The 16,332-nt window shown below is 43.8% G+C and overlaps 1 protein-coding gene across 1 annotated transcript in view; it reads right to left on the bottom strand.

Annotated features, from left to right (window-relative positions):
- LOC136310682 (deleted in malignant brain tumors 1 protein-like) overlaps window positions 1-16,332 on the bottom strand; it is an 81,997-nt gene that overhangs the window by 65,032 nt on the left and 633 nt on the right. The window contains exons 2-9 of the mRNA XM_066239523.1: window positions 8,324-8,638; window positions 6,506-6,535; window positions 5,999-6,061; window positions 5,363-5,392; window positions 3,772-3,834; window positions 2,482-2,535; window positions 1,538-1,576; window positions 991-1,056 (exon numbers count right to left, since the gene is read on the bottom strand). Of these exons, the coding sequence (XP_066095620.1) occupies window positions 991-1,056; window positions 1,538-1,576; window positions 2,482-2,535; window positions 3,772-3,834; window positions 5,363-5,392; window positions 5,999-6,061; window positions 6,506-6,535; window positions 8,324-8,534 (556 nt within the window). The 5' untranslated portion in view covers window positions 8,535-8,638. The remainder of the gene's footprint in view (window positions 1-990; window positions 1,057-1,537; window positions 1,577-2,481; window positions 2,536-3,771; window positions 3,835-5,362; window positions 5,393-5,998; window positions 6,062-6,505; window positions 6,536-8,323; window positions 8,639-16,332) is intronic.

Below are 16,332 nucleotides of genomic sequence, written 5' to 3'. Positions count from 1 at the left end.
AATTAGGGAGATGTATTTCTGTCAATGGGTAATGAGTAAATTTTTTTTTTTACAGAGATAGAGAGAGAGTCAGAGAGAGGGATAGACAGGGACAGACATGACCGTGGGCCTTCAGCAAACCAAGTAACCCCTTGCTCGAGCCAGCGACCTTGGGTCCAAGCTGGTGAGCTTTTTGCTCAAACCAGATGAGCCCACGCTCAAGCTGGCGACCTCGGGGTCTCGAACCTGGGTACTCTGCATCCTAGTTTGACACTCTATCCACTGCACCACCACCTGGTCAGGCTATAATGTGTAAATTAAGTGGTTTATTTAAAAATTTTAACACGACAGCATTAAAGGCAGTAAAATCTATCTATATATCTTTATATTTATCAACATGGATGCATCTCAAAAATTTAAAGACTAAAGGTCTTTAATTTTTGGAGTAAAGACTAAAAGGTGACTGAATGATACACAGGAGCTGATGTCATCTGTGTGAAGGAAAAACACGAAATAACATACACGGAGATTGCATAATTCGCACTTGTAAAGGTATTAAAAATGACCTATCAAGATATACACAAGCTTCAAGAGAGCAGTTGTCTCTGAGGAAGAAGGGGGGCACAGAGAGTGGGAATAAGGAATTTGGGGGACTTCGGTTGTATCTATTATATAATGTTCTGTTTCTTGATAAGACCGGAGAGCCAATATAATAAAATGTGAGCCCCAGTCAAGTGCAGGTACAGGGGACATGGATATTTGCTTTATTGTTCTATTGTCTGAACTTTAAAATACTTCTGTGGAACAGCAGGGAAGTGGGATGTTCTGGTGCCAGCCGTGTGGAGGCCCAGCTGCTCATCCGGGTCCCGGGGGGCTGGGGTCCTTCCCTGAGGTCCCCGTGCATGTCTGAGGCCTCGGACTGGGCAGCTCCCCAGGTCCCTTCCCTGGTTGTAGTGATCTGCCCTGGGGCTCATAAGCACAGCGGCAAATCCTGGGAGGAAAGTGGCTGACCTGATGGGTTGGGCCAAGGAACATTGGCTCTGCGTCTCGAAGGTGGCAAGTCAACCACAGGCAGCCCTAGAACCACATGGAAATGGTGGTTAGGACTGAAGCTTCTCTTCCTGAGAAGGACAAGAACCTATCGGAGAAGGACCCAGCCAGCAGCTGATGGAGAGCCACCAGCTCTGCTCCATCTTACCGAAACATCTGGACTGGCCACATGCTCATAAAAAAACAACCCGCTTTCTCATGAGGTTGGAGTCAAGCTCAGGTGGCTGATAAGAAAGCTCCTAAATGTCACCCTGTGGCCCCCTATTGCTTTGCCCCATCCCCTTAAACTACATTAACTCTAGGTTCTGCACAAGGGCTCAGCAGCAGTAAAATAGCCCTTGGAGAATTGGCCAAAGTTTTAAAAATCATTGTATTCATGAGTATGCTGATAAATGGACAACCCTACTGAGGACTCTGTAAAACTTGTGACATGATCCATCTGCTTGTACCTCCCATCTGGATTGGTAAAGCATGAATCTACGGGACTGTTATAGAAGCATTGCTCTACCTGATGAAAGGGTTGGTAACTTTTCATTATCTGCTGAGGCTGCAAAATAGAAATATTGGTTAAAAGGATTGGCTTCATTAGTTTGCTCACATGTGAAATTTTAGTACTTCCTTCTGAGGGGAGAGATTAGCACAAGTGGGGCTGCTAGCATTCCCCAGAGTGATGCCTGTGCCTCTTGAGTAGAGGGACTTGTCACCTCTGGGCATTGTCTAGCAGGACTGTTCTTAGCAAGACTGAAGTTGTCCTAAGAGGGATCAAACGGCCCCACACATGTACCACCTATACACCCACTCATTGATTCAATAAACTCTGTGTGTGTGTGTGTGCGTGTTTCTGAAGTGAGAAACAGGAAGGCAGAGAGACAGACTCCCAACTGGGAGTGCCCAACTAGAATCCACCCAGCATGCCCACTAGGGGGCAATGCTCTGCCCATCTGGGGTATTGCTCCGTTGCAACCAGAGCCATTCTAGCACCTGAGGCAGAGACCATGGAGCCATTCTAAGATGGCACCTTGGTTGTGGGAGGGGAACAGAGAGAGAGAAAGGAGAGGGGGAGGGGTGGAGAAGCAGATGGGTGCTTCTCCTGTGTGCCCTGGCTGGGAACTGAACCCAGGACTTCCACACACCAGGCCAACGCCCTACCACTGAGCCAACTGGCCAGGGCCTCAATAAACTTTTACTGGGTGCCTATAAAGTGCCAAATACTATGATAGGTGTTTAGAGATGTGGTGATGGGCAAGGCACATAGACCCTTGTCCTCATGAAGCTTAAAATCAGTGCCAACAGTGACACTAGGCATCACATTGCTCCAAGAGCCCTTGGTGGTGAATATTCCCTGGTCCTGAGCTTCAGCTCACCCTTTCTATGGGATCAAAATGCTGAAAGTGGCATATACAATGTACTACACCCATTTTTAAACTGTTAACTCATAGCTCATTGACTTACCTGACCATATGGTCGGGTGGTTCACATCTTCTGGGATGGTGGAAGTTGAGAGTACTGTTGGGAAAACAACAATACAAGGAAAATGATCCTGGTAGCTAATCCTGAATGGAAAGAGATCAATTTTTTTTCCATCTGCTTCACACTTCCAGGAGAAGAATTCAATTAGCGTCATGCCGGCTCATTCAACAGAATTTTAAAGGAACTGGCAGCCTGAAACCATTATGTCAGACCCAAGGGTCACATACTGTAGAACTCCATTTATATGAAATATCCAGGAGAGGTCAGTCCAGAGAGACAGAGAGTAAGTTGGTGACTGCCAGGGATTGGGGGAGAGGGGAGTTGTGACATAATGGCCATCAGCAAAGAGCAGAGAGGCTGTGCCTTCTCCACTCAGTCACGGGGCAGAGTCCTGGGCCAGCACTGCCCCACAGGGCACACTCAAGCCCGCACTCACACTGCATGGCCGAGCACCAGGCTCTCCGCTAAGATAGTTGGTAACATTATTAACTCACTGATGACACGTCACAACACTTTGAAGTACACAGTTATTCTCCCCATTTTCCGGGCAAGGAAACCAGCACAAAGAGGTAAAGAAGCCTGGTGAGGGGTGAGGGAGGTGGGAGAGCGTGGCCCCAAACCCAGGGGTCCAGTGGCTGGCTCTGAGCACCGTCCCGTCAAATCAGTGGAATATGCCACCCAGGTCTCCTCTAAAGAATCCTTAGTCGCTCAGACACGAGACCTAAGAATGTAGCAGGCTTGCTCTCTCTTTGGCTAATATTTGGAAGTAGACACATATACGCCATCTGGGTTTGTCTGCGTGGTGTTTGTTTATTCAAGCATTTACTCATTTAACTAGCACTGAATACCCACCAAAGGGCTGACAACTTCCCGGACATTAGGCCAGATGCTCTAGTCTGTTTCTCAAATTGAAAAGCAATGAGGTAACTAACCCTACGGGAACCTGTCACTCCACACACACAGACACAGACACACATGTGCCCGGCCCCTTTTCTTCTTACTCTTCATATGTGTGGAAACGTGTGACATGAAGAGTCTTAGGTTGGGATGTTTTCTGACAGTTAAAATCACAGATAATCCAACAGAAAGTGAAGCGGGACAGCATGAGATTGGGCATCTCAGCATCTTGTCACTTCCTTCTCCAATCATGCAAGCTTCGTGACACATTAGTCACCTGGTGATGCACAGACCCACTGCCTGTGGTGACAGTGCCACTCAGAAGCTGTGACAAATCCAGTAGCGCTGGGAGGCGGGGGTGGGGAGGGGTCCTACCTGGTGGTGTTTCACGGGCCGTAGTCACAGGAGGGGGCTGAGTTGAGACGGCAGCAAGTAGAACTGTAATAAGGAGATGCTTGTGAACAGGGGTGCTCACAAGGACTTGAGAGAGGGGTGGCCGGCCAGGGCTCCCTGTGCTTTCACAAGATGTGGTGTTGCCTTAACGCTGAAGTGACCAGGACGGAAGTCATAGAAATGCTTAATCACCTCTTAGCCACTGACTCTCAGTCCTGTTCAGCTGAACCACCCCCATTTTCTCTCCCTCTCCCAGACTTTGTCCAAGTGCAGGTATTGGGTTGTTTTGTGATAAGAATGATGTATTTTGGGTCTTAATATTCTCTTAAGTGTTGGCTTGGGGGTCTGCACCACCAGGACCCTGTGGTCCCCTTATTCACTTGTTCTGCCTATTTCACTCCTCAGCCTGCATCATGCTGACATGTCTCTATGTCCTGGGTACTGCCCCACGTCCTCTCCTGTCTCCAGACCTGACTCCACGCTGCACCCGACCACGGGACTCTCTTGCGGTATCCGTAAGGAACACGGGCGGAGGAAACAATGGTGGGTAGACAGCCTCCACTTATCATTGCATTGACTTGGGTGGATGCTACCTCTCTCCTGATTATGCCTCTCGTCTCTCTGCTTGCTGTTTGAGTCACCATATTTCAGGGTACATCCTGAGTGATGTGTCTGTATCGGTGACACAGAGTAGTAGCAACTACAGAACTAAATTTGATAAACACGTGCGGGAGGCAGAACACTGGCCTCCCAAAGACACTCGCATCGTACGTAATCTCTAGAACCTCCGAGAACATTTGGTTACCTGGCAAAGGGGAATTAAGGTTGCTAACGGCTGCCTTCAGATAGGGACATCAGGTGGGCCCAGGTAGTCACAAGCCATCATTAAATGTGGAAATGGGAGGCAGAAGAAGACAGAGAGAAATTTGAAGACTCTACTCTGCTGGCTTTGAAGATAAGAGGCCACGAGCCAAGGAATGCAGGCCGCCTCTAGAAGCCGGAAAAGAAGGGAGAAGGCTCCTCCTCTGTGTGCCGCCAGGGTGCACAGAGCTCCGGGCGATGCCTTGATTTCAGCCCAGGGAGACTCACTTTGGTCTTCTGCCCTCTAGAACGGCAAGACAATAAACTTGTGTTGCTTAAACCACTAAGCGTGTGGCAATTTGTTACAAAAGCACAGGAAACTCAGACATAAGCAGGTATTCTCTGTGATCCAGTGATGTTTCTTCGGAAGAAAATTTGAAACACACCACTTATAAAAGTTGAAAGGGTTCGAATACTCTCAGAGTAGCTGACCAAAATGACACTTACAGACAATTACAAAACCACTATGGTGCAAATGGTTTTCAGTATTTATGAAACAACAGTAGCACTGTTTCTCTTTTTTTATTTAAAGAATTTAGAGACTCTATTGGGGGCAATACCGTCAAAATTAGCTCCACACAAACTCAACTGTAAGGGGCAGGCTATGAGTCACTAAGGAAAATAACAGCAATTCTTTTATTTATTTCTTTTCTGTGTTTGGATGGGCAATTAGAAATATCCCAGGGAAAACGGCACAAGAATGTTCTCTTACCTGATAATATGGTTGCCGAGTTTCCATCACCTTTCGGCACAAGAAAAATAGAAATACTTTTTATTTAATTAAATTGAATAACGTTTACCTTACCTCCTTATTGATTTTCAACAAATCTTTAATGTGACAGGTCAAAAACGTGAAACGTAAAATATGGCGACGTCCTGGAGAAATACGGTCCCCGGGACAATATAAGCGCTCAGACGTATTTGCTGATGGGATTGTTTCGAAGAGACCTTACAGGTGAGAGCGGTCACTTATGAGACTGGCTCTCTGGAATGCCCACACACCAGGAGCATGCCAGTCACCGCTGGAGCTCAGGACCCCCTGCCTGTTCAGGGCAGCGATTCCCAACAGGGGCCAAAGCGGGACGACCCGGGCATGTCCACATCGGAGCTCCTTCCCAGCTCATGCCCTCTCGCGACCCAGGGACCTGATACGTTCCTCCTCGGTCCTTGGTGAATATTTCCTATATATATACACACACACACATCCCTTTCTACATGAACAAACTAATGTTTCAGGGAGAAAATGTGGGTAATGCCCTCCACTCTGAATGTGGCTCCACAATGCCAATTTTGGTTTTAAACTAGAAGGAAAATGTGACTACAAGTTCAACATCAAAATACTTCCTACCGTGGGGCATCCGGAGCGAGTCCTCGGCGTTCTCCTCGGGCCGAGGGGGTGAGACTTCAGCAGCTGTTAGGATATAAAAGCATTCACGCCCTTCACCGGCCACACCGAGCCCACACCATGGGAAAGGACATACACACGTTGAGCCGTTGCAGGAGCCATACAAGTAATTTACCTAGACTTTTTCCTTACAGTGGTAGGGGAGTGCTTTTAACAGCAATTCCGTTGGGAAAGTAAAACAAAACATCAATGCTAGAGAGTAACTTAAAACCCTCATGATCGGAATAAAAATAAACAGCTAACTCTTGCGAGAGGAAGTGGCCCAATAGCATTTTCCGATTAGTGATGGGATCGTCTTAATGGCCCAGGAATGTGGAAATGACAAATATTGACTGTGGAAACATGGCAGTCTGATCCCTCCTACTATTTATTCCGTGTCTTCCTTAAGATCTGCCCAAGTAGCTCAGAGAATGAAAATGTTAGTTTGATAAAACAGAAGCACAAACTTACCCAAAGCAGGCTTTAAATACTCAGTCTCCGCTGATATGTAAGAAAAGAAAAGATCACTTAGAAAAGAGCTATTTTTTTCCCTAGAAATGCTTCAATTCAAAATAAATTTTAAAATGAAAGAATATGACTCCCAGAAATAAAAACATTGACTCCCCTGCCTCAGTTCAGATGACTGATAATTAAACATCAAACACATACATGTTTATTCGTGCAGCGTGTCTAATAACACATGTTCCGTCCAGCTGCGTGTGCTGTGTGCCCCCTGCAGACTCCCCAGCACCCCCACCGAGGAGACAGATGCTCATCACACACACAGAGCAGGGGGAGCCCAGTGGCTTTCTGGAATAGACGACTTTGATGGAATTTGAGATCCCAAACCCAGCCAAACAAAGCCAAATAGAAACAAAATATAAATATATATGCAAATAAACCATCATATACACACACACACACACACACACATGTATCCCTGCCCAACATTTAAGCTGTCTGAATTGACTTTGAAAACATTAATTACATTAGTGTCACATGGATAGTCTTTCTGGTTGGACTCAATTAAAATTTTTAGCAAGTGACCAAGTCCACTGCTCCAGACACACTGAATTAGTTATATGATTTCCCACTGCACACATGTTGGTCTATTGTCATTAGTACTATGCTGAATAATCATCATGGGTTTGGTGGAAATTCACTTGTATATCTAGACCAGAGGTTCTCAGTTGGGGTCAGTTTGCCCCGGCCCTGATGGATATTTGATCATACCTGAAGACATTTGTGGTTGTCATTCAGTGAGTAGAGTTCAGGGATGAGGCTAAACAGCCTCCAGTGCACAGGGCAGTCCCCACCACAAAGAATTACGTGGCTTAAATATTCATAGTGACTAAGGTTGAGAAACCCTGGTCTACAATGACTACGATCATTACTGAATGGTCAAAGATCTGTGACTAGCAATACATGGCTGGGACTCACAATCAAGAGGACAAAAAAAAAAAAGTCAGTGCAATCCATTTATGAACACCCCCGTTTCTTCACCTTCATTAGACTGCAAGCTTTCTGTGGGAAATGTGATCGCTTAGTTCCCACAGTGTCCCTAAGAAAGGCAGAGCACCCGTGGCATGTGGTCAATGCTGCTGGTGACTTATGTCATGTTTGTGCCAGTTGTTGTGAGATCTAGCCCTTGGAATGGCACCACCAATGTCTTCCACTATTTTTCTCAGTACAAAATTCACTTCAAACTCTGGTAGCTAGAAAATTCCTGAGCTCAACTTGAAGCTCTGGGGTTACCAATGCCTCTACTTCTGGCTCACAGCAGTGGTCAGAGACAATCCTGGCCAGTTGGCTCAGTGGTGAGGCATTGGCCCTGCATGTGGATGGCCCGGGTTCAATTCCTGGTCAATGCATGCTGGAGAAGCGACCATCTGCTTCTCCACCCCTCCTCCTCTCGCTTCTCTCTCTTTCTCTCTCTCTATCTTCCCCTCCTGCAGCCATGGTTAGATTGTTACGAGTGCATCAGCCCTGGGCACTGAGGATGGCTCCACAGAGCCTCTGCCTCAGGCACTACAAATAGCTTGATTGTGAGCATGGCCCCAGGTGAGCAGAGCATCAGCCTCAGATGGGGATTGCCATGTGGATCCCAGTCAGGGCACATGCAGGAGTCTGTCTCTCTGCCTCCCCTCCTATCACTTGGAAAAAAGAAAAAAACATAGAAGTGGTCAGAGATAGTCTGTGACGGCGTGGCTGCAAGCATCGCTAACGAGGCCAGTGGAGATGCCAGGTGGAAAATGGGATGTGCACCCTTGGAAGGAGAGCCGACATTACCTGAGCAGATAACACTGGCGTCTTCTCCAGGACCGCAGTTATGGAGGGACCAGCCGGCGTGAGGACACTGTCCCAGAAAACTCTCCCTTCCTGTACAGCCCATGTTATCCAGCAGAAAGCCACCTTCACCGCCACCGAATTGGGCCTTGACAGGGGCGGCGAGGGCATGCCCACAGTTCAGCTGCCGGCACACCACCCCAGCGTCGTTCATGTCCCACTGGTCGTCACAAACCCTGCCCCACTGACCATGGTAGAACACTTCCACACGCCCGGAACATCGGCTTGACCCATTCACTAGTCGCAGCGGTGGCCAGCCTTTCAAAGATACAAAAATATTACATGTTTGGAGAAGGAACATATTCTGCATCAACCCAGTCATTTAAACATGCAACAAGGGTTTGCGGACAGGCGGGGGCAGGGCGGATAGCACTGCACTCACAGAACTGGTCTCTGTTGTCACAGAGTTGGAGTCTAGTTTAAGGAAAATGGAGGAGGCAGTCACATTAATCTAAACCAAGTTTAGATTTACAGCAGTGCAAAGTGCTAAGAAGCAAACAGGGAGATATTCATAATGGTTTAAGACTACATAATGGAAGTGCGGCTTCCAGGATACCCTTTCTAAGAAGTGACAAAAGACCCGAGACTTGAGGAAACAGAGAGATAGGGTGGAGGGCAGAGCCTTCCTCACTGCACTAGAGAAAGGCAGAGGTTTATGAGTGAGGTCAATGCACAGGGATCCCCAGATGAAATCGTTCTGCTTGGTAGTATTTGCAAGGTTGGAGACCTACCCACCCTTAGAAGTGCATGACCCACCACCACATCAAACAAGGGTTAGAAAATCTGCATTATCACCAGCAAATGGTGTTAAGATCTTAGCATCCAGGAGCAGAGAGAAAGGAGAGGTGTTATCGCTGTAAAAAATAGTCCACCTAAGTTTATTGGGGAGCGCTGCACGTACAGGACGGTCTCACAGAGTTGACATTGAGCTCAGGGCATGCTTTGGGAAAGGGAGTTAGTGCAGTGTTCTTGATCAGTGGCAAGTGAAAAATTAACCGCGTAGTTGGGCTGCTCAGAGTGACTCACACCTTGCTCTTCTAAATCAGGCTATTTGTTGAACAGCCTCCTACTGGCAAGGCGGAAGAGTCCAATGCCTGTGGAGGTGTGTCCCCGGCACTCAGAAAGGGACTTGTGAGGAAGAGGAGCGCCCAGGGGCTCAGGGACACATGATATGCGCTCCTTTCTCCGTTAGTCTCTGAACTTGCCAGACAGCCATGAAATGTGCACGTGCCCCGAGGCTGTACACAACGTCCGTGCACACGGAGGGGTCTCTGTGGGAGCTGCTGCCGTACGGGGGGGGGGGCGTGCTGCAGGGGTTGAACTGCTAGTGGTGTTTCCCAATGTGGGGCCCACAGGGGAGCAATTCGATAGTTAAGGGGGGCAATTTAAAAATGGACTCGACATGACTTTAACTCTTTCGCCCCGGGCCATTTAAATGCAATGCTAGATATCTGTGCCAAATTTAACAAAAAATGCAATTCTTAAATAATTGCGGTAAATAATTATTAAGTATAATTTCATTTGAGGAGACCAAAATATCAACTGGGCGATTGGCGTCGTCAAGTAAACTTCGTCCTGGGTTCACCGCGGAGCGTGCCGTCTGCCGCGGGGAACCCCGGACGTTTTAAAAACTCGCTAAACAACGCAGTTATTCTCACCTAATTGGCCCATCGCAACTTCTGTAGTGTTTCACATCATTCAGTTGGTATTAATTTGAAATAAGTGTCAATCAAAACTGTTGTAAAAGCTCGTTGATTTAATAAATATACATATATATATTGTATAGATATAATTGGTAAGTATTTGATTTTATTTTTATCAATATTAAATTCTTTATTAAGTACTTCTTGCATCGGGGCTAGAAAGCAATAATATTTTATAAATATTATTGGGGCTATAATAGTGCATGCATGACAATTTTAATTTTAGAAGCATAACTTTCCAGAAAATTTTGTCAAGTGGAAAAAATATAGATACCTTTTGATTTGCGGTGGTAGTGTAGTAAATGTGTTATATACATTTAAATAAATATGAATTTTTAGTATATGTTTACTCTATGTCACATTGAATATATTTTAACACATATTTTAATATTAGTTTTTAATTGATCTTATTTTTATTATAGCCCATCGTAAAATGAGTGGTGCAAGCAAGAAAAAAACTCGTCAATATTCGGAGGAATACTTAAAATTTGGGTTCACTCCCGCTGTTCACGATGAGCGGATTCCTTTTTGTCTTTTATGCCAGCAATGCTTGACCAATGAATCAATGAAACGAGGTCATCTTGAGGCGCATTTGAAGGCAAAACATAGTGCTCATATTAATTCAGATTTGAGTTACTTTAAAACTTTAAAGAAAAATTTTGAAAAAAGAACAACATTAAAGTCTCTATTTACTGCTCATACTTCAACTAATAATCATGTTCTTGAGGCTAGTTATCAAATTTCTTTATTCATCGCTAAAACTGGAGAAAATCACACTATAGGAGAGAATTTAATAAAACCATCTATATCAGCATTTCTTAAAACAGTTCTTGAAAAGATGACAAAGATGTAAAAGCTATGCCACTCAGTAACAATTCTGTTAGCAGAAGAATAGACGAAATGAGTGAGGATATTGAAAAGCAACTTATTGAAAAGCTGAAAACAAGAAAATTCTCCTTGCAAATGGATGAATCAACTTTGAGAGACAGTGAGGCAGTATTGATAACTTACGTAAGATATATTGATAAAGGACATTTTGCTGAAGAAATGTTGTTCTGTAAAAGATTAGAAAGCACCACTACCTCCAAAGATATATATAATAAGCTAAAAAACTACTTAGATGTCAATGATATACCAATGAAAAATATAACATCTTGTGCTACAGATGGTGCTCCCAATATGATGGGCAAGAAAAATGGCTGCTTAAAATTGATGAAAGATGCGAATTCAGAAATGATTCTTGTGCATTGTGTTATTCATAGGGAAAACTTGGTAGCTAAAAATATCTCGCCTGTTCTGAATGAAGTATTACATACAGTAATAAAATGTGTTAATGTTATTAAAGCTAGTGCCAAATGTGAGCATCTTTTCAAGCTATTTTGTGAAGAACAAAATGAAGACCATGTGAGACTTTTACTTCATACTGAAGTAAGATGGCTATCTAAAGGAAACTGTTTGAAAATATTTATGGAACTGTTTGATACTCTTAGTGATTTTTTAAGCGACAAACCTGAAATGAAGTATCTGTTAACAATAGATGGTAAAGCATTTGTGAGTTATTTAGCCGATATCTTTGAAAAACTAAATATATTAAATAAGCAACTTCAAGGAACAAATAAAACTCTTGTCAATGCAAAAGCAAAGATATTTGGTTTCATTACCAATATTGACTTATGTCAGAAACATAGTAACAACAAAAACTTTAAACAGTTTCATTGGCTCCAAAAATGTGAAGTAACTGATACCGCTTTACTTGTTATTGTCAATCATTTGAATATTCTATCAACTGATTTAAAAGAAAGATTTTCTGATTTAAAACAAATTGATTTCCCAACATGGATGATGCAGCCAATGTTAGTGGATTTGTCTGATATATCAAATATGCAGTATCAAGAAGAACTCGCAGAATTGCAAAATGATGAGTCAGTTAAAGCTTTATTTAATATCAAAGGAGCGATGGCATGGCTTTGTGAGGAAACAGAAATCAAATACCCAAATTCAACCAAATGTGCAAGAAAACTATTGCTACCGTTTCCATCTTCATTTTTAGCTGAATGTGGATTTAGTGCTGTAAATGATTTACTGGTAAAAAAAAGAAATCGGCTGGATATAACACAATGTGGAGACTTGAGACTAAATCTAACCAAATTGGAACCTAATAAAAAATCTCTGTGCAGCAAGCATCAAGCGTAAGGATCACACTAAATTAAAATAATAAATTAATATAGAAAAATCTGTATTAAAATTATTTGGAATTTAAATTTCTGTTTTTCATTATATGTTTTGAAATTTTACTTACTGTGTTTTGTTAACAATTTCATAGTGATTTCTTCCTAGGACCTATCATTTATGTTTATTAAGTGAACAAATCAATTTTTTAATGTTAAAAATTATGTATGTTACATAGGGGGGACATAAAAATTTTAGAAAGGTTAAGGTGGGGCATGGCACAAAAAAGGTTGGGAAACACTGGTTTAGAGTGTTTGGGGGAGTATTCCTGAAATAAAGAGGCAGGATGAGGGGAAGATTTAAGAGGTAGCAGGTAACTTCGTGAGAGAGGGGATAGCACTAGGGAGCGACAAGGACAGAAGGACAGACAGGGTCTCCTTTGGGCTGGCAACAAGGAGGGAAGGGAAGGTGAAACAGGTGGTTCCGAGTGTGCGTGTACATGTGTGAGCGAGAGAGAGACAGCGTATGTACATGTGTTGGTGTGTGTGCATGTATGTGCGTGGCTGGGGGTGGGGGAGGCAGGCCCAGAACTACCAGCCTCACAAACCACATGAGACGGCGCCACGTTTGCCGAAGGCGTGAGCAGAGGGGGTGAGCCAGCAGGCAGCTGGGTGGGTCCAGCTGAGATCTGACACCGTGGACTCCCATCCCGACCGCGGCACCAGGGATTGGCGCCCAGGGCTGTGTGTCCCGGGCGGGCTCTGGAGACACAAGGTAAGGACAGGGGGTTGCGGTCAGCGTGTCGGAACTGGAGACAGAGCAGGCTTAGGACCAGAGCTGAACAGACTGCAACTTGATCACAATGTGGTTTTTAGAGACGACTTTAACTATTTAACTTGGACTGTGTTGATCAGATCAATTCTACATCAGGGAACAATCACGTTTTGAGAAAGAGCCCTTCCTTTTCCGATGGTCAACAAGCTGCCCTTTGTCCTCACATTTTCAATGTGAACCACACTAATAATACTAAGCGAGCTGTGTGGTCTGCAGGGCCTCAAATCCCTCCTGGTATCAGCGAGACCTGTACTGAACCACAGCTGTATTTCTTGTGGCTGTTCCCGGAAGGTCTCACTGGCCCCATTGTCTGTAAGACTCTTGGGCAATCAGCACGAGGAGCCCATAAACACCTACAAGGCCATATCGTATCACTAATCCGCTTGTTCTTGGAAGCTCAAGAACATTCTTCTAGAAACTGTAGAGTGAAGTGCACATCTCAGGTGAGAGGGGGAGGATAAGTGGACAAAAGCATTGGAAAAGGAGCAAAAGGAAAGAAGGACGGACAGTTGTTGGGAAAATGGCCCCCGTGATAGTGCTACTACTTGCTAATCGTGTCTATAAGACCTACTGGCTTCCAAATGCCCTTAGATTCAAGCAGCTCAGAGGAAACAAGGCCATAGCCCTGCTGTGTTTGTTTTGAGAGGACCCGGAAAGCAGACATCAGTGGTGTGGTGGTCTGGGCCATTGCTGTTCATTCATTTATTCAGACCATTTATGGAGTGCTCTTTACTGTGCCAACAACTCTGCTAGAAAATGGGTCCATACACATGGGTGTAACATGTGCCCTCAGTGTGGCAAGTATTGGCAGTAAGTTTGCAAATTTTAAGAAAATCAGGGAAAGGCAGAAGAAGAAGAGAGCTGAACATTGCTGTAACTGGAGTGTCGAGGTGCCCAATTCAGTGGAATCAATAGCACTCATTTCGGCTGATTTGGCCACTGGGACTTGGTTTCTCAATGCGATGGGAGGAGAGGTGGGACCAGAAGGGAGACTGATCTTTGTCTCCAGGGTCTCCTCTCTGCTCTTCCCAGTGCATTAGCAAGTAGTCATCAAGATGTCGTCTTCAGAGAATCACTGAATGTTGGAGTGTCTCTTTTGCAGTTCCAAGAAATCGTTAAACCCACTTGTCCCAAACTGGGGGTGGTCTCTCAACCCCCCATCCCATGTCTATCCTAAATCCTTCCGACACCTGATTCCAGACAGATTAAATCGTAGTCCAATTCCACTTCCTAAAAGTAGCAATGCACTTTAAGTAAGTAGTTGGGGGGGGGGGGGAGGAAGAGCTCACTGAGATTCATTCCAGATTGTTCCAGGGGGTCACTATTAACCATGCCTATAATTATATCCCCCAAACCTAGAGTTGGTTCCTTTTAGCACCATCAACGTCAGCATCCTCTTTGCCACACTGGAACCAATATGATGAACTTGAATTTTGAATGATCTCAGACATTTGAATAATGTTATGCTTCAAAAAGTTCCATCCTGCCTGACCAGGCAGTGGTGCAGTGGATGGAGCGTTGGACTGGGATGCAGAGGACACAGGTTCGAGAACCTGAGGTCGCCAACTTGAGCGCCGGCTCATCTGGTTTGAGCAAAAGCTCACCAGCTTGGACCCAAGGTCACTGGCTTGAGTAAGGGGTTACTCAGTCTGCTGAACGCCCGCGGTCAAGGCACATATGAGAAAGCAATCAATGAACAGCTAAGGTGTCACAACGAAAAACTGATGAAAAAAAAAAAAAGAAATCACTTAAATCCTTCTTAACAACCTGGAATGTTTTAAATAAATATGTTTGAGTAGCTGACATAAACATATCTATTCAATTACTTGCAGAATAAATAAAGAGTTTGAGGCAAGGGAAGTGAAGGCAAAAATAAATGAATGGGACTACATCAAACTAAGAAGTTTTTGCTCAGCAAGAGAAACTAACAACAAAATAAACAGCCAACTAAATGGGAAATGATATTTTCAAACAACAGCTCAGATAAGAGCCTAATATCCAAAATATACAAAAAACTCATAAAACTCAACAAACAAACAATCCAATAAAAAAATGGGAAGAGGACATGAACAGACACTTCTCCCGGGAAGAAATACAAATGGCCAACAGATATATAAAAAGATGCTCATCTTCATTAGTTATTAGAGAAATGCAAATCAAAACTGCAATGAGATATCACCTCACACCTGTTAGATTAGCTATTATCAACAAGACAGGTAATAGCAAATGTTGGAGAGGCTGTGGAGAAAAAGGAACCCTCATTCACTGTTGGTGGGAATGTAAAGTAGTACAACTATTATGAAAGAAAGTATGGTGGTTCCTCAAAAAACTGAAAATAGAACTATCTTATGACCCAGCAATCCTTCTACTGGGCATATACCCCAAAAACTCAGAAACATTGATACGTAAAGACACATGCAGCCCCATGTTCATTGCAGCATTGTTCACAGTGGCCAAGACATGGAAACAACCAAAAAGCCCTTCAATAGATGACTGGATAAAGAAGATGTGGCACATATACACTATGGACTACTACTCAGCCATAAGAAATGATGACATTGAATCATTTACAACAAAATGGTGGGATCTTGATAACATTATACAGAATGAAATAAGTAAATCAGAAAAAAACCAAGAACTGCATCATTCCATACGTAGGTGGGACATAAAAACAAGACTAAGAGACATGGACAAGAGTGTAGTGGTTGGGGGGGGGAGGGAGGGAGGGAGACGGGAACGGGAAGGGGAGGGGCACAAAGAAACTAGATAGAAGGTGATGGAGGACAGTCTGACTTTGGGTGATGGGTATGCAACATAATTGAATGACAAGATAACCTAGACATGTTTCTTTGAACATATGTACTCTGATTTATTGATGTCACCCCATTAAAATTAATAAAAATTTAAAAAATTAAAAAAAATAAAGAGTTTGAGTATAAACTTTACAATCAAACATTATTCTTTGAGTGGTAAAAGTTAGGCTTTCTTTTATAGCAAAAAAAAATTATATTCAAGCTATTTATTGTTCAAGAGTCTTTCCAAATTTTTATTTGTTTCCAAATTTTTATTTGTCCTATAAATAGGAAAGCTAAATAATAAAGGACTTTAATCTTTCTCCCTAAAGTCATAAAATCATGATAAAAATAATTGAAGTCGTGGACAGTTTAAATTAGTTGAGTTCCAAACTAAATTAAAATTTCTTTAAGAGGGCTACATGTGGAGTACAGATTAAAACTAAGAATATCA

Source organism: Saccopteryx bilineata, chromosome 7 (genome assembly GCF_036850765.1).
Source record: "Saccopteryx bilineata isolate mSacBil1 chromosome 7, mSacBil1_pri_phased_curated, whole genome shotgun sequence".
Lineage (NCBI taxonomy): Eukaryota > Metazoa > Chordata > Mammalia > Chiroptera > Emballonuridae > Saccopteryx > Saccopteryx bilineata.
Note: the sequence above shows the minus strand (reverse complement) of the source record. Positions and strands in the feature narration are given on the sequence as shown.